Source organism: Lutra lutra, chromosome 17 (genome assembly GCF_902655055.1).
Source record: "Lutra lutra chromosome 17, mLutLut1.2, whole genome shotgun sequence".
Lineage (NCBI taxonomy): Eukaryota > Metazoa > Chordata > Mammalia > Carnivora > Mustelidae > Lutra > Lutra lutra.
Genome location: NC_062294.1, coordinates 13482525 through 13497395, shown reverse-complemented (window position 1 = coordinate 13497395; position 14871 = coordinate 13482525). Strand labels below are relative to the sequence as shown.

At 52.6% G+C, this 14871-nt stretch overlaps 1 protein-coding gene across 1 annotated transcript; it reads left to right on the top strand.

Moving 5' to 3' along the window:
- Positions 1-5915: 5915 nt before the first annotated feature.
- TLE7 (TLE family member 7) lies at positions 5916-11624 on the top strand. Its single transcript, XM_047712028.1, has 10 exons — positions 5916-6003; positions 8158-8551; positions 8659-8681; positions 8860-8918; positions 9299-9511; positions 9620-9861; positions 10050-10191; positions 10326-10479; positions 11030-11103; positions 11451-11624. The coding sequence occupies exons 2-10, from the start codon at positions 8241-8243 to the stop codon at positions 11553-11555; spliced, it is 1323 nt and encodes a 440-aa protein (XP_047567984.1). The 5' UTR covers positions 5916-6003; positions 8158-8240; the 3' UTR covers positions 11556-11624.
- The last annotated feature ends 3247 nt before the right edge of the window (positions 11625-14871 follow it).

Sequence of the window (14871 nt, the reverse complement as noted above, 5' to 3'; positions counted from 1 at the left end):
AAGAACCACTAAGGATAGAACCTACTGTCTGGAATCGGCTACCAGTGTCCTATGTGACCATGGTCTCTCTCTGGGTTTCAGGCTCTTGTCAGTGGGTAAGGGCTGGTCCCAGAATTCAAGGCCCTTCCCACCCAGATGGTCCTTGAGGGTTTTCTTCCTCTCTGTAGGTTTGTTACTGTCCAGGACAGGTCCTCTGCTCAGAGCCTAAGGACAAGAGAAGGAAGAAAGTTAGACACCTGCAGAACCTCATGAAGTCACATGGCTCCATCACCTAGTAGTCCCGCCATCTTGTATCCTCAGTGCTCTTTACTGCAGCCCAGAGCTGCCTGGGTCCACTGGAAGCCTTATCAGGAACAAAGGAGCCATGGCACTGAGACCTCAGCCCCCTCACAAAAGCTCTTCTCTTTTTCTGAACAGGAGCTGTGGCCCCGGAAAGGCCAGGATTAAATAAAGCCTTTCTCCCTTGGTCCCAGTCAGTGTGTTCTATCCCTATAGCACACCCTTTCAGCCTGGCCTGTCACACTGGAAGGGCCCTCAGAGGACATCTGGTCCTGCCCTGTCCAGGTCAGGAGGGCAAATTGCCACGTCCAGGTCAGTGGAAAATGGCTGTCCACAGTCGCCCAGCAGGTCAGGGGACAACCTGGGGAGAAAGGCCAAAGCAGGACAAGTCTTCAGTGTCATCTGGGGGAAGAAGAGGCCCCGCACAGCTACTCCCGGGCTGGTATCCCTCTCCTGGCACTGGGGCTTGGGGTTGTGAGACAAGGTTTCTGGACCTCTACCTCTGAGGTCCCCACTATCCCCAACCACAACCCCACTATGTGCCATCCTGTCTCTTGCTAGGGAACTGAGGATACCCTTCCCCTTCCACAGACCAAGTCTGACCAATGCTGGGGAACGGAAGATGAGGCCAACCTCGGTAGTCTGTAGTCCATAGTCCCCTTCTACGGTCTACCGGCGGGGAGAGCTCCCGGCAGTCCCTTCTCCCAGCTCTCAGGCCCTGGCGCTGCACAGACCACGTGGTCCCCAGCAAATCCAAGTCGTGCCAGGGCTCCCGGGGCTCTAGCCCTGGGTTTGAGCCCACTCTGCGGGGCCCTGGCTCCTCCGCCCGTCCTTGGACTGCCAGCGGCCCGAGCCTCTCTTCCGCTCCAGCTCTCCCTGCCACGGCTTGCCAGCCCTGGGTGGCTCTGGTGATCCTGCAGTGTGACCCCCCACCCTTGCCGGCCACCGAAATGCCACCCGCGCTCAGCCGAAGCCCAGCCTCCGGAAACCACCCCCGCGCTGCTCCGCCGGCTTCGCCCAGCCAGCTACGGTAAGGGACAGTTGGGCCTCCCGTTCCGCGTGTCGGCCACCCCGCTTTGGCCTGCGAGCCCTTGGCCCACGTGTTCCCAGGGTAGGGAGTGGAGGCTCCGGATCCCAGCCGCCCCGGGCCACCGCGCGTGGGTAGGGAGCCGGCCGCCTCACTCCCCGGCCCGCACGGGGCGCCTTCCCGCCCTGGCACTATTTTGGCCTCTGTGTGACAGGGGGTCGGGCCGCGCGCGTCCAGGGCCCTGTGACCTGCACTTGGGCTTGAGAAGCCATTAACAGCCTGTGGCCGCCAGCCTCGGGCCCCTGCTGTCCCCGGTGGCCGGTTCTCTCCCTGCAGGGCTCGAGACGCCCAGCCCGCTCTCCCCAGAACCGCCACCGGCCGTGGGCGGCGCCTCCCTGCCCTGATCCCCGGGGTATCCCTGGAGCAGAGTCCTGGGGCAGCTGAGTCTGAGCTCTTGGTGGCAGCTCTCCTGGAGATCCGGCGGGGGTGGGGTGGACCTGACCTTAGACGCCAGGCAGGGCGGGTCCGAAGGACCCTTAGAACGCTTAGGCCAGCGTATTGCAAACTTCCCAAGAAGTAGATCCCTCTCGACCCATCATCTTCTCTTCCCCGCTCCCCACCCCACAGGGAAATCTTAGAGGCGCATATTGTATACTCTTAAGTAGAGTCTCTGTGGAAAACTGGGGTGGGGGTGGGGTGCGGGGAAGGGCAGTTGCCATTGGGTCCCAAAGCCAAGGGCAGGGGTTTTGCTTAAGGATGATGCCTTGGAAGGTAAGAGGGGATACAGGATGGAAATCGGAACGCGTTCCACAGAATCCAAGAGTCCCACGCAGGGCCACGGATGTGAGGTGGCTGAGAAGAACAATAGATGAGGGAGATGGGCTCCCCCGGGAAGGGCACACAGTAAAGAATGGTGAGTTGGCCTCCCCATGACAGTGGGGAAAGAGAGAATACAGGCAGCAGAGGCCTAGTCATGCTTTGCCCTGTCCCTTCTGCCCAGAGGGCTCTCCCTGCCTTCAGACTGAGCTCACTCAGCCAAACTCCACACCCGCCTTGCTGGCCTCCCTGGTCTCCTTCACCAGCACTGGGTGCCCCGCCCTGGGTCCTCCACCAGTTCTCTGAGCCCTCGACCTGAAGTTGCTGTTTCACGACCTTATCCTGTGGACCACGAAGTCACTGGGGGGTGCGAGTGGGGGCAGCTCATCCGGCTAGGCCAGACCTTGCTGGTTGAATCATTTCAGTTGAGCGGATAATGTTAGTGAGTCAGTAAGGGAAGAAGTGTTTCGTGCCTGTGTTTATATGGTTTATATGTCTTCATCAACAATGGGTGTCCAGGTGAATTCTCAGGGAGGCTCTCATGCTGAAAGAAAAATAAATTCCCGGGCTTGGGAGCCGTCAGACAAGCACAGCCATCAAGCGCACTGGCCTAGGAGCGCAAACATCTTAGAATTTGGTTGCATTCCGGTTGCCCACCAGAGGGCGCTCCACCCCCAAATAAAGATCTGGAGGCTGACGTTGGAGATCCCGCTCTGGTGACTCAAGTTCTCTGACCTCAGTGTTTGCCCCTCCCCCGGCCCTGCCCCCGGTGCTGCTGCGCACCGTCCCCGCCCCCAAGCTGCCATTAGACTATAGCTGGCCAGGGTGTCTGGGGACAGGGGCACCTGCAACGGGCTGGCTCTTCTCCTTGGGGAGCAAAGATTAAGAAAACCACCAGCTAAACTGCCTGGTGTTTGCTAGATGAAGGAGGAAAAAAATGCTGTGGGAACTTGCAAGACCTCTAACTCATGACAGAACGACAGATTTTATTTCTTTATGGTGGTTAAATACACATGACATAAAACTGACCATTTTAACTATCTCAGAGTGTCTAATTCAGTAGCATTAGGGACATTCACAGTGTTGCGTACCCATCACCACCACCTAGTTTCAGATCTTTTCCATCAACCCGAAAGGAATTCTCTATTAAAAAAGCAGTCTTCCAACCCCAGCGCCTGGCAAGCACTAGTCTGCTCTCTGTCTCTATGGATTTGCCTATTCTGGGTATTTCGTGTGAATGGAATCAGACAATATGTGGCCTTCGTGTCTGGCTTTTTTCACTTAGTGTAATGTTATCAAGGTTCCCCCACATTGTAGCATGAATCGGTGCTTCCTTCCTTCTTATTGGCAACTAATAAGTCATTGTGTGGATATAGCACATTTTGCTTATCCATCCATCTGTTGATGGGCCCTTGGGTTCTTAGCTTCTGTTTTCAGTTCTCTCGGGTATATACCTAGGAGTGGAATGGCTAGTTTATGTGGTAATTCTGTGTTTAACTTTTTTTTTTTAAAAGATTTTATTTATTTATTTGACAGAGAGAGATCACAAGTAGATGGAGAGGCAGGCAGAGAGAGAGAGAGAGAGAGAGGGGGAAGCAGGCTCCCCGCTGAGCAGAGAGCCCGATGCGGGACTCGATCCCAGGACCCCGAGTGTGTTTAACTTTTTGAGGGACTACCAAACTTTTTTCTACAGGGGCTGCACCAGTTTACGTTCCCACCAAGAGTGCCCAGGCATTCCAGTTTCTCCACATCCTCATCAACATTTATTATTTGCTGTAATTTGTGTTGTTGTTCTATCCATCCTAGTGGGTGTGAAGTGGAATCTTGTTATGGATTGGATTTGATTTCTATTTCCCGGGTGAGTCCTAATGTTGGGCATCTTTTTTTTTTTTTCAAGATTTTTAAAAAATTATTTATTTCTTTGACAGAGATACAGTGAGAGAGGGAACACAAGCAGGGGGAGTGGAAGAGAGAGAGAAGCAGGCTTCCTGCTGAGCCGGGAGCCCAGTGTAGGGCTCGATCCCAAGACTCTGGGATCATGACCTGAGCTGAAGGCAGACACTTAACGAATTTAGGAAATATGTCTTAAATAAGACTCAAAAAAAAAAAAAAAAAAAGAAAAGAAAAGAAAAGAAAAAAAGGGCTAACCTTAAAAGACTAGATAAGCTGGACTGAATTAAAATTAAGAACTTCTGTTCATCTACAGACACCATCAGGAGAGCTCAAAGGCCAGCCCCAGACTGGCTGGAGTCACAGCTGGGGCATATATTCTGCCAAAGGATTCGTAGGCAGAGCAGAGAAAGAAGCCCTCTGATTCAATACAGCTCCCTCACAAACATATTTTTAAAAATCACATAGACCTGGCTTTGGACCCTAGCTCTTCTCACCTGTTCAGTGAGATCCTGTCCACGAGGTTCCGAGCCCCCGAATTAATTCTTGTATTTCCAAACTGGGGATAAAATCCCTGCCTCACTGTTGTGTTTCCTGTAAGAATCAAAAAAAGGACTAATTCGCCAAAAATGGATCATCGGTCAGCTGGGGAATTCTATCAATAACCCTCTGTCCCTCCCTCACACATCGGAGCTCCCCAAGGACTTGGGGCAGGTGTTAGGCTGGTCTCTAGTAACTTGTCTGAACAAGTTACAAGTACAGGGGAGTGCAAATGTGCTATGTGAGTGGACAAAGAACAACATTCCCGGCTGAGGGAAGAGCATGTGAGAAGTGTGAGGGTGGGAAGGTACAGTCAAGTTCTTTGGGGGTCAGTTTAAGGTACAATCGGGGGAAAAGTGAGAACAGGCTGGGCTTGGCAGGGGACAGATCTTAAATACCGGACCGAGGATAATGCCAGGCATTATCGGGAAGGCCACAGGCAACCATAAAAGTTGTGGGACAAGGGGTGCATAAATGACGGGGAATGAGGGAGAGACAGAGAGCTTTGGAGATAAGAGATGAGGGGTAGTAAAAGATTTCTCTGTACGCAGCAGCCATTTCAGGAATTCTGCTTCGAAAGAAGGAAGAAAGGAATCGAAGTGAAAGAGAGTATGTATTCAGGGGGAGGGGTGGGCCAGAGGTAGGGGGTTCGTGGGGGAGAAGAGTGAAGAGCGGGAGGGGATCACGCTTCACCTCCTGCTCATTCCTGTGGAAGGGGACCACCAGACAGAGGGGCTGGCCGGGGTTCTCAAATAGGGCACCTTGTTGGAAACAGTCTGGGTCCCCATCCCACACCAACAGAATTAGGGTCTCTGGGGTGGGTCCTGCACTCCAGGGGATTCAGGTGCTCAAATTTGAGACCGTTCTGGCCTGGTAAGACAGCCACTGAGGCCAAAGGCCTCCCCGGTCTTCCCTTTCAGAGACACTGGTGAAAGACAAAAGGTCACAGAGCCAGGCGCATTCAGGGCGGCAGAGGTGGCCCCTCTCCCCTCCCTCCGTAGCCCATAGTAGCCTCAGCCCAAGCCAGGCTTCACCCTAATGGGGTGCACCTGGAGATGAGAATCTGCACCCCCTCCTGGGGACAGCTCAAGCAGCTCTCTGTCTCTCCACAAACACTGGCTCTTGGGGCCGGCCCAAGCCGGGGCCTAAGACCTAGCCCTTAACTTTCTCTCTCCATCTTGCCTCCTGCCCTTGACTTTCCTCGGCGGACCCCCATCCCATCCCTCTCCCAAGGCCACGGGGGGGCTAATAGGAAGAGGCCAGTGGTGGCCACGCCCCGGAAGACACCTGCCCCAGGTTCTGACCCAGGGCTTGATTATCAATTAAGCTAAGGTTTAAAAATAGCAGCCCTGCAGGGGAGAAGGCTGTACCTGGGCGTGGGAGGGACGGTCCCAGCGCGGGCTCAGTTCTGCGGCCTTCCCGTCTCTGGCTTTGACCTTCTACCTTCAAGGGTGAGTTTCCTGCCAGTGGGGGGATTGGTGAGGGCCTGACTTGCCGGCAGGAGGGACCCGTTCCCCCCCAACACCCCCCCTCCCCCGCAACTAACATTTTGTACTGAAGCTTGCCGGTAAGGGGAGGGGTCCCTGCATTTCCAGCTCCCAGGGCGAGAACAGAGGGGGTTTCAGTGATGTTGATTCTTCCCTCTGCTCTTTCTAGAAAGCCTTGTCTTACTCTTAGGGTGAAATCCTCCTCATATGTGAGATCCTGGCTAAATGGCCTCACTGCCTTTAAGCTTCACCTGAGGGCCGCTTGCTCGTCCCTTCCTACCCATCCTCACCACACTTGCCGGCGGGGGCGGTGGGGGGGCGGTTGTTGCTCTGCGAATTGGCCCACTTCGAGGAGCCTGATGCATGTCAGGGTGAATTTGTTAAAATTTTTAAACAAGTACGTAGGCATCATGAGGACCCCAAATTGTCCTTTGGGGGAAGATGAGAAAGAAGGATTTGGTCGAGAAAAAGACTCCAGGTCTAGCGATTTTAAATTTAGGTTCAAAGAGCCACACCTGTGCAGAAACGATCCCAAGCTGGGCAGAGACCCATCTTCCTCCCACTCTTCTTGCCCGCGTGGCAATTTGCATTCCCAAAGGCAACTCCTCCTCCTAGGTTCTTAGGTGCACACAAACATATGCAAAGACAGGTTCTAATGGCCATCCTCCTCTCACACCAAAGCTGCGTATTAGGCACTTTGTTTGGAACCTTGGATCCACCCCTCCCCGCACTGACCCACCTGGGAATTTTCCTGGTCCTCCCGGTTGTGTCCTTATTTTTCACAGCGGCTTTGTATTCCAGGCAATGCAGGTCCTGTAACGTTTCACCGGTCCCTTCCCCATGGCTGCGGGGTTTGTCATTAGTCCTTTCCCGTGGACGGGGGTTTGTCCAGTCACCTGCTGTCCCGGCCGGCGCTGTGGCTAGAGCTTCCTGTTGCCTGGACTTCAGTGTTAGGACAGAGGGCAACGGCCTTTGTACCGTTTTTGTTTTGGGGTTTGTTTTTTTTTTTGTCCTAGAGGGAAGAATCAAATGGCTGAAGAAGTGGCTGTTTTGTCTTCCTTCTGGTGCGGAGGCAGGAAGGAGACCATCCAGAGCCAGACCTGGGCAGGGTGGGCAGGGAGGAGGAGGTGGATTTGAACCTTTTCCTCGTGTTTTCTAGTTATTTGTTCACCTGAGCTTCAGTTTTTAAAATATGTAAAATGTGGGGAGGATGCTGTGGGATCACCTGTGTCAAGTGTTTAGTTCAAGGCCAGACGCAGAGCGAGAGAGCTCGAGGCGTCCAGTAGCGCCCAGAGTAGTAGTGATACAGCTGCCCGACATTGTCCCTGGGGTGACTCTGGGGTGACTGCTGGTGCATGTGGGGAGCATGGGGTCTCTGAGTAAGGACTGAGCTTGGTCGGCCGGCATTTGTTCCCTGGGGAAGATCCCTTCGTTTTGTCCCTGAGCTGCTGTGCTCCACTGTGGAACACTGGGGCTCCCCTTTGGGAGACCTGGAGGGAGAAGGGATGTGGTCTGCCTTAACGTCCTCAAAGCTCTGGTCCCCAGCACAGTCCACAGATGAATGCACTCGCTGCTGGTGACTGGGCTGCCACTACCGTACAGAATTCTGTGTATTCTACCTGCGTGATTCCATTCATTCCTCAGAATTACCCCGTAGGGTAGGAGAGACGAATAGCCCCACCAGCCAGCCCCTCGGTCATGGTGGGGCCTAGCTCCATCCAAACGGAACCTCATGTTTGCCGCACACCTCTCGGTTCTTCTACGCTGCCCCCTCAAGGCAGGGAAGGAGCCTGTGACACGAGCAGAGTTGCCCCATGTTCACACTGGGCATGAGTCCTCCGTGGAGAGGTACGGTGCTAGACTAAAGGGTGACTTGGATTGCGTAGGACTGGAAATGTCATCTGTGGGTCTGAAAGGAAAAACAAACACTGCTACTAACATCCCAAAATGTCTGTGTGACACTTTCGCCCTTAACACCATCGTTGCCAACATGTAGGATAAAACACTGGTCAGCAGCCAGTCTTTGGCATCCTTTTGGCAACACAGTGTTCTCAGACCCTTGCAAACAGACCCCCAGCAGGGCCCATGCCTGTATCTGCATCTGTTCTCTTGCTGCAGGAGCTCAGGACGAACTGGCTGCCCGGACGCTGTTGGAACAGCCCTAGAACCGGGTGACGAGGGGACTGCACTGATCTGAGAGCATGAGTAGAGAGAAGGATGAGGCGTTGTTTCGTATACTCAGTATTTATGATGAGCCAGAGGAGATGAGGAATGTGCCCGAAAGCTCTGGCATTTCCTCCCAGTGTGAGCACCAAACACAGTCCCAACCAGAGGGGGTGTATGGAATGCCCCAGCAGGTCCCCGGTTTCCTGACACAGCGTGGCCTGGTTTGTCAGGAGATGAGCGCCGGGACCCCACAGCAGTGGGTCCTCCAGACTATGGGCAGATCTGAGCTCCAGGCCAGTTGTCTCCCCCAGGCAGAGCCAGAAGCAGCCGCAGAGCTGGACCCCAGGTAGGTGTTGCTTGAACCAGATTGGGGGAGGGAGCGGGAGAGGAGATCCTGGCACTGAGCTCTCCAGATCACACTGTGTCCCCCTACCCTTCATCCACGTGTCATAGCTTCCTGCCAGGACCCAAGTTTGGTAAGTCCCAGCTTGGACGCGTGGTCAGGGAAGGTGGCAGCCCCAGGCCGGGCCTCGGATTGGGGGGACAAGGCGTGAAGCCTGGTGTCGGGGAAGCAGACTTCTCCTTGGGTCCCATGGTCCTGTTGCTGTGGGCCGCCCTCTCTGTGAGCCGGTGGGCCTTGATATTTCCCTGCAGGCCAGCCTTGCCCCTCACCTCCGCCCAATGAAGAAGTCTGGTCGTTCCTCAGGACAATTGTAAGTGTCTTATTTTTTCTACACTTGGGATCTTTGCCTTCTCCACTCCTCCCCTAAAGAGAAGCTAGTAAGGAAAGGGGAGGGCATGCGGTGTGCCTGGATTCTCTCCCATAGCTCCCTGCTGCCTTTGAACTTGGCTGCCAGGCTCTCACTGCCACGGTGTAGGGCCTTTGGCTCACAGTGTCTCCTCTTCTAGAGCTGTGTCAGGAGTGGGGGTGTCTGAGCCAGACCCTGTTGTCAATGCTGGTGCACAGAGCTGTCTCAGAACCTCGGGTGAACACTCAGGAATTCAGTCAGAGGACCGGGCAGGTGGTCGCCCATGGGTGATGGAAGGCCAGGACTGTGCCCTCTGATGGGCACCCGCGTTCTCCTCTCCCCAGCCACCTATTCCCAATGAAGCAGTGGTCAGGCAGAGGGTCCCCCGGCGGTGCTGGAAGGTTGGCAGGCTCCGCCACGGAAAGAAAGTCTACGCTGTGGCCATCAGCAGCTCGACTCACCACGTGTACACGTGTGGCCACGGCTACATTAAGGTCTGGGATGAGAGCGCCCTGCATGCCCTCAGCAAGGCCCCACAGGCCCAGCTGGACTTGCAGGTGAGGGGTGTTCGGGAAGGGCTGGGGGAACCTAGACGTGACCTCTGTCGTGTGACTTGGAGCCTGGCCCTCGAGGAGGTTAAGTGAGGGCGGGGACTGTTCCTGCAGGACCATCAGAACTGTGTCCTGGCCTGCAAGCTGTTCCCGGACGAGCAGTGCCTCATCACCGGGGGTCTGTCCCGGAGCCTGACCCTGTGGGATCTGGCGCCCACACCACGCGTCAGGGCCCAGCTGGCCTCCACGGGCCCCCTGTGCTATTCCCTGGCGCTCTCCTCCAATGCCCAGATCTGCTTGGCGTGTTTCAAAGGATTTGTTGAGATTTGGGATTTGCAGAACCAAATCTTGATCAGGTATGCCCCCGGGGAGGGCTGGACGGTGAGGTCTTTGGGAAGGCTCGTGTCCCTTTCTGGACCTCCCTCGCACATCTGTGCAGTAGGACTCGGTGAGTCCGTGTGGAGACTAGATGTGGGGGCTTCCTGGGCCTGAAACGTCCTGGTGTTGAGACAGTGCGTGAACCTCGGAGATCTTCTCCTGCCAGGAAGCATGAGGTCCCTGAATATGGGTCCCGCTGCGTGGACATCGCAGGCAATAAGTTCTGGACAGGAGGTGAAGACACCAGACTCTATTCCTGGGACCTGAGGAGCTACCAGAGGTTGCAGGAGCACGAGTTACGGCATGAGGTGTCTGGCAGCCCCCAGTGGGCTGCAGGTGGTCCCCGTGGCCGGGAGTGGGGGCCTGAGTTCCACAGGGGGGCGGGGTGTGAATGACCGTGTAGACAGCTTGGACTGCTGACTCCGGTCCTCCTTCCAAACAGATCCTCAGCATTACCCACGAGCCTACTGAGGAGTGGGTGCTGGTAGGCCTGAGAACAAGCGACATCATAATTCTCCACACACACCGGCCAGAGAAGTTTAAGGCAGTCTTGCATAAATACGTCAACCACCACAACCTCAAGTTTGCCTCCTGTGGTGAGTGGAAGCCAGGTGACCCCTCTAGGAGTCCTGTCCCTGACACCCCCAGGATGTCTGGTCCTCTGCAGAGTCTGGGTCCAGCCTTGTTTCAGGCTCTGTTCTTCCCTCCCCAGCCCCAAGCCTGGCGGAGTGGAGACCCAGGTGTCCGGTTCCCTGCTGCTGTCAGCTCTGCACCCCCTTCCCCACTGCTGCCTCTCCCCCCATCTCCTGGCATCCTACATGTCTTCTGTCCCCATCCCTCTCCTCTCCGACTCTCCCTGTAACGGTGCCTTCCTACACAGAACAGCAGCCTGAAGACAAGGGCTGGCAGTAAAGTCATGAAGCCCCATGTGATTGTCCTTTTGTGCAGTGATACTGAGCCCTGTCCCTTGTGGGGCTGGAGGGAAGGGCCAGATGAGGGAATGGTTTGGCTCTTGTCTCTGGTTTTTCTAAATGGGCACAGTGGGCCAGAGGAAGAGCTTCTCTTTGCTCAGTCACCTTGGGGAGGGACCTGGGCCCGGAATGCAAGCTTGGTCTCTGGCTTCTCCACCTGCCTTTCGTTCGCCAGGGAGCTACTTTGTGACCGCAATCGACGAGTCGATCCACTGCATAGCCGCACCTTCTCTACAAAGGTTGTTTCAGGTATCGGGAGGAGGGCTCTGCAAACCCAGGCTCTCAGAGCTCATGGGGCTCTGCAAACCTAGGCTCTCAGAGCTCACAGGCCCAGATCCCAGTGGGTCGGGTCCCGAGGACAGTGACCGAAACTATCCCTGGGTAGTATATGGGGCCCTTTACTACACCCAGGGGAATGGGGACTCAAGGTTCTGTGACCTCATGGGCTCCACCGTGAGCCCCGAGACCTGCCCCGTTGTCTCCAGACTGAACCTCAAGTCTGTCCTTCACCTTGAAACTGCTCCCAGTGAGGCCTTCATCTGTGGCCCACGCCTGGCCCCTGCCTGTAATCGATCTTCTGGTCTCCTTCCCTGTAGGTAGAGGAGCCGACAGATGTCCTGTGTTGTGATGTGTCTGCTGACAACCAGTATCTGGTCACGGGCTCCAAGAACAGTGCCACAGTTTACCAGCTCTTGTACTGAAGTTTGCGTGCTGTGTTCCTGCTGGCGAAGACCCAGAGGAGGCCAGCAGGCCGAGGGCATGGCAGCCTCTGTGGCCCGATACCTTCACCTGACCCTTGGTGGTTGGGCCTGTCTGCTCCCTCTGCCCCAGACACACCTTGCCTGTGCTCGCAGGTTTTTATGATACGATGTAGGGGTTTTTCCTTTGTTACTATTCTTACTGCTGATTTCTGGGTTTGGGTGGGGAAACTTGCCTTCGTAATTAACAAAATAGAAAAGCAAAACCAAAATGGCATGATAACGTGGTCGGTTTTTTCAAAGAGCAAACCCCTTGTGATGAATTTCTCAGACCCCACTCAGCAACTTCCAAGGTGGGGAAGGAATTTTACAGCAGATTTAGTTTGGCTTGCAACTTTTTTGGCGGGTCAGAGATTTCTTGGAAACTTCAGAAAGTTCAAGAAGTCTGGAGTGCTTGGCTGGCTCAGTCAGTAGAGCACACCACTGTTGATCTCTTAGGGTTGTGAGTTTGAGCCCCATGTTGGGCAAAAAGATTTTTTTTTTTTTTTAAGATTTTATTCGATAGAGAGTGAAAGAGGAAGCTGGGGCAGTGGAAGAGGAGGAAGCAGCCTCCCTGCTCAGCAGGGAGCGGGGCTCCATCCCAGGACCCTGGGATTATGGCCTAAACCTAAAGCAGACGCTTAACAACTGAACCACCCAGGTGCCCAAGATTACTTTAAAAAAAAAAAAAAGTAAAAGTCCCAGATAATAGTAGTCTTCATAAGTCAAGTAGTGGCATTGGGATTTCTAGGTTAATTACTAAAAGAATATTAAACAAGGGTACAGTTTCAAAATAGAGGGAAAATGTTGGCATAATAGAACATAAGAATAACATTAGTATTTATAATCAGTATAATCTTAATAAGCATAATTTGATATTAATCTATGAATATAAATATAATAAAGCATTCCAAAAGAAGAGAGGATATATGTTAACTAACTAGAATTTAAAAAAATTTTTTTAAAAGATTTTATTTATTAGAGAGAGTGTGCGTGCGTGAGCGGGAGCACATGTGTGTTCACATGTGAGTGGGCAGGGGGGAGGGGCAGAGGGAGAGGCAGGCTCCCCTTTGAGCAGGAAGCCCAATTCGGGGCTTGATCCCAGGACCCTGGGATCATGACCTCAGCCAGAGGCAGATACTGAACAGACTGAGCCACCCAGGTACCAGTTAACTAACTAGAGTTAAAATAAAACAGGCAGAACAAAAAGGGAAACCTTATTCAAATGGTAGATTTAAATCCAAACATACAGTAATTATATTAAATGCAAACAGAGTAAATATTCCTATTAATCTGTAGAGGTTGTATGACTGGGTTAAAAATATCTCAAATATGTGTTTAAGAAAGACATATGTATATTTAAAGAGATGTATATTTAAGAGAGACATATATTTAAAGATTTTGTCAGAGAGAGCACAAGCAGGGGGAGTAGCAGGCTCCCCACTGAGCAGGGAGCCCAATGCAGGACTGGATCCCAGGACCCTGGGATCATGACCTGATCTAAAGGGAGATGCTTAACTGACTGAGCCACCCAGGTGCCCCTAAAAGAAACATTAAAACAAGAATAAAGTATGAAACTCAGAAAAAGATGCTTCTTCTACACACTAAATCAAAGCAAGCTGATATTAGACCACACGTCATTTAAAATGAAAAGCAATACTGGCAGTAAAGGAAACACTTCGTAAGTGTTCAATTCGGGTTCATTTCAGCAGGAAGACCGGAGAATTCTATGCTTTATGCATTAATATAAGCTCAAAATATATACAAATTGACAAAACAGACAAATCTATCAATAACCAATATTTTAAACAGACCCCCCAAAATAAGATTTTAAAAAAAGAATATAGAAGATGAACATGAGTAGAAAATATAGTTCATTGCCTATGACCAATACAGAATACATACTTTTCCCACATACACAAAAAGCATTTACAAAATGCGATCATACCGTGAGCTATAAATTTCAGTGGATTTAATTCTTATAGAGTATATTCTATGACCAGGGTGCCTGGCTGGCTCAGTTGATAGAGTATGTGATTCTTGATCTCAGGGCCGTGAGTTCAAGCCCCTCACTGGTGTAGAGCTTACTTTAAAAATTAAAAATAAGTAATGCACCTGGGTGGCTCAGTGTGTTAAAGCTTCTGCCTTTGGCTCAGGTCATGATCCCAGGGTCCTGGGTTCGAGCCCCCCATCAGGCTCTCTGCTCAGCGCGAAGCCTGTTTCCCCCTCTCTCTGTCTCTGCCTGCCTCTCTGCCTATTTGTGATCTCTGTCAAATAAATAAAATCTTAAAAAAAAAATTAAAAAATGTACATATAAAAACTATATAATATATATATTTTATTGATGTGAAAAACAAAGGCAAAATAAATGAGATAAAATTAAATTTCCTTCTAACTTGCAGCCCATTGACAAATACTTGAGGCAGGCCGAGTAGGACATTCCTCCAGAAATTCCCGACGGTTTTACTGTTAATGCTTTGCTAGAGGGAAAAACCACCTTGGCTAGACGATCCCTACTTAGGCCTCCAGGATCCTTTAAATCTTTAACATACGAAAAACCTTTTGGAAACTTCGTCTTGACCTCCCCCAGCTCCAAAGCAGATCATCACTTGCCCCTCAACAATCCCAGCTCCGCTCCTGCCCAGGGTCCTGCCCCGGGTCTATAACAAAGCCACCTTTTTGCACCAAAAACCTCTCAAGGATTCTTTCTTGACTCTTTGCTCGGGAACCCCACGTCAAACCACATCGCTATGACCACAGTGCGACCAATTAAGATAGAAATGAATAATAAAAACTAGAAATTTCCCTATTTTGGAAAATAAGAAATATCCTTCTAAATAATAAAAGACTAAATCACAAAGTAATTGGAAGCTATTGTAAACCGAATAATCAAAACTTGCAGGGGTCAGTTGGAGCTGTGGGTAGAGCCGTGGCCTCGTTGGGGCCGCCAGGGTCGCGCCCCACCTTGAAGTCCTGGGCCACGTGGGGGGCGCCCCCGCCCTGAGCGCCCAGGTCCTCCCCCACCACACCCGGGCGGGCTCTTGAAAGCGGGGTCTGGGATGGAGCGAGGATACAGTCTCTGGAGACTGCCGGAAATGAACGTAGAGACCCAGTTCTGCTCCGAGTAAAGTTGGGGCTAAGGGAGGGGTCCAGGAGACGCGGTTTCACAAGTGCTGCAAAAGCAAGCGCACCGCTCGGCCACGCTCTGTCCATTTCCCCGCTGTCGCGACAGCACGGCGAGTTTTCTCACTTACGGCTTTTTATTCTTGGGATGGGGCCG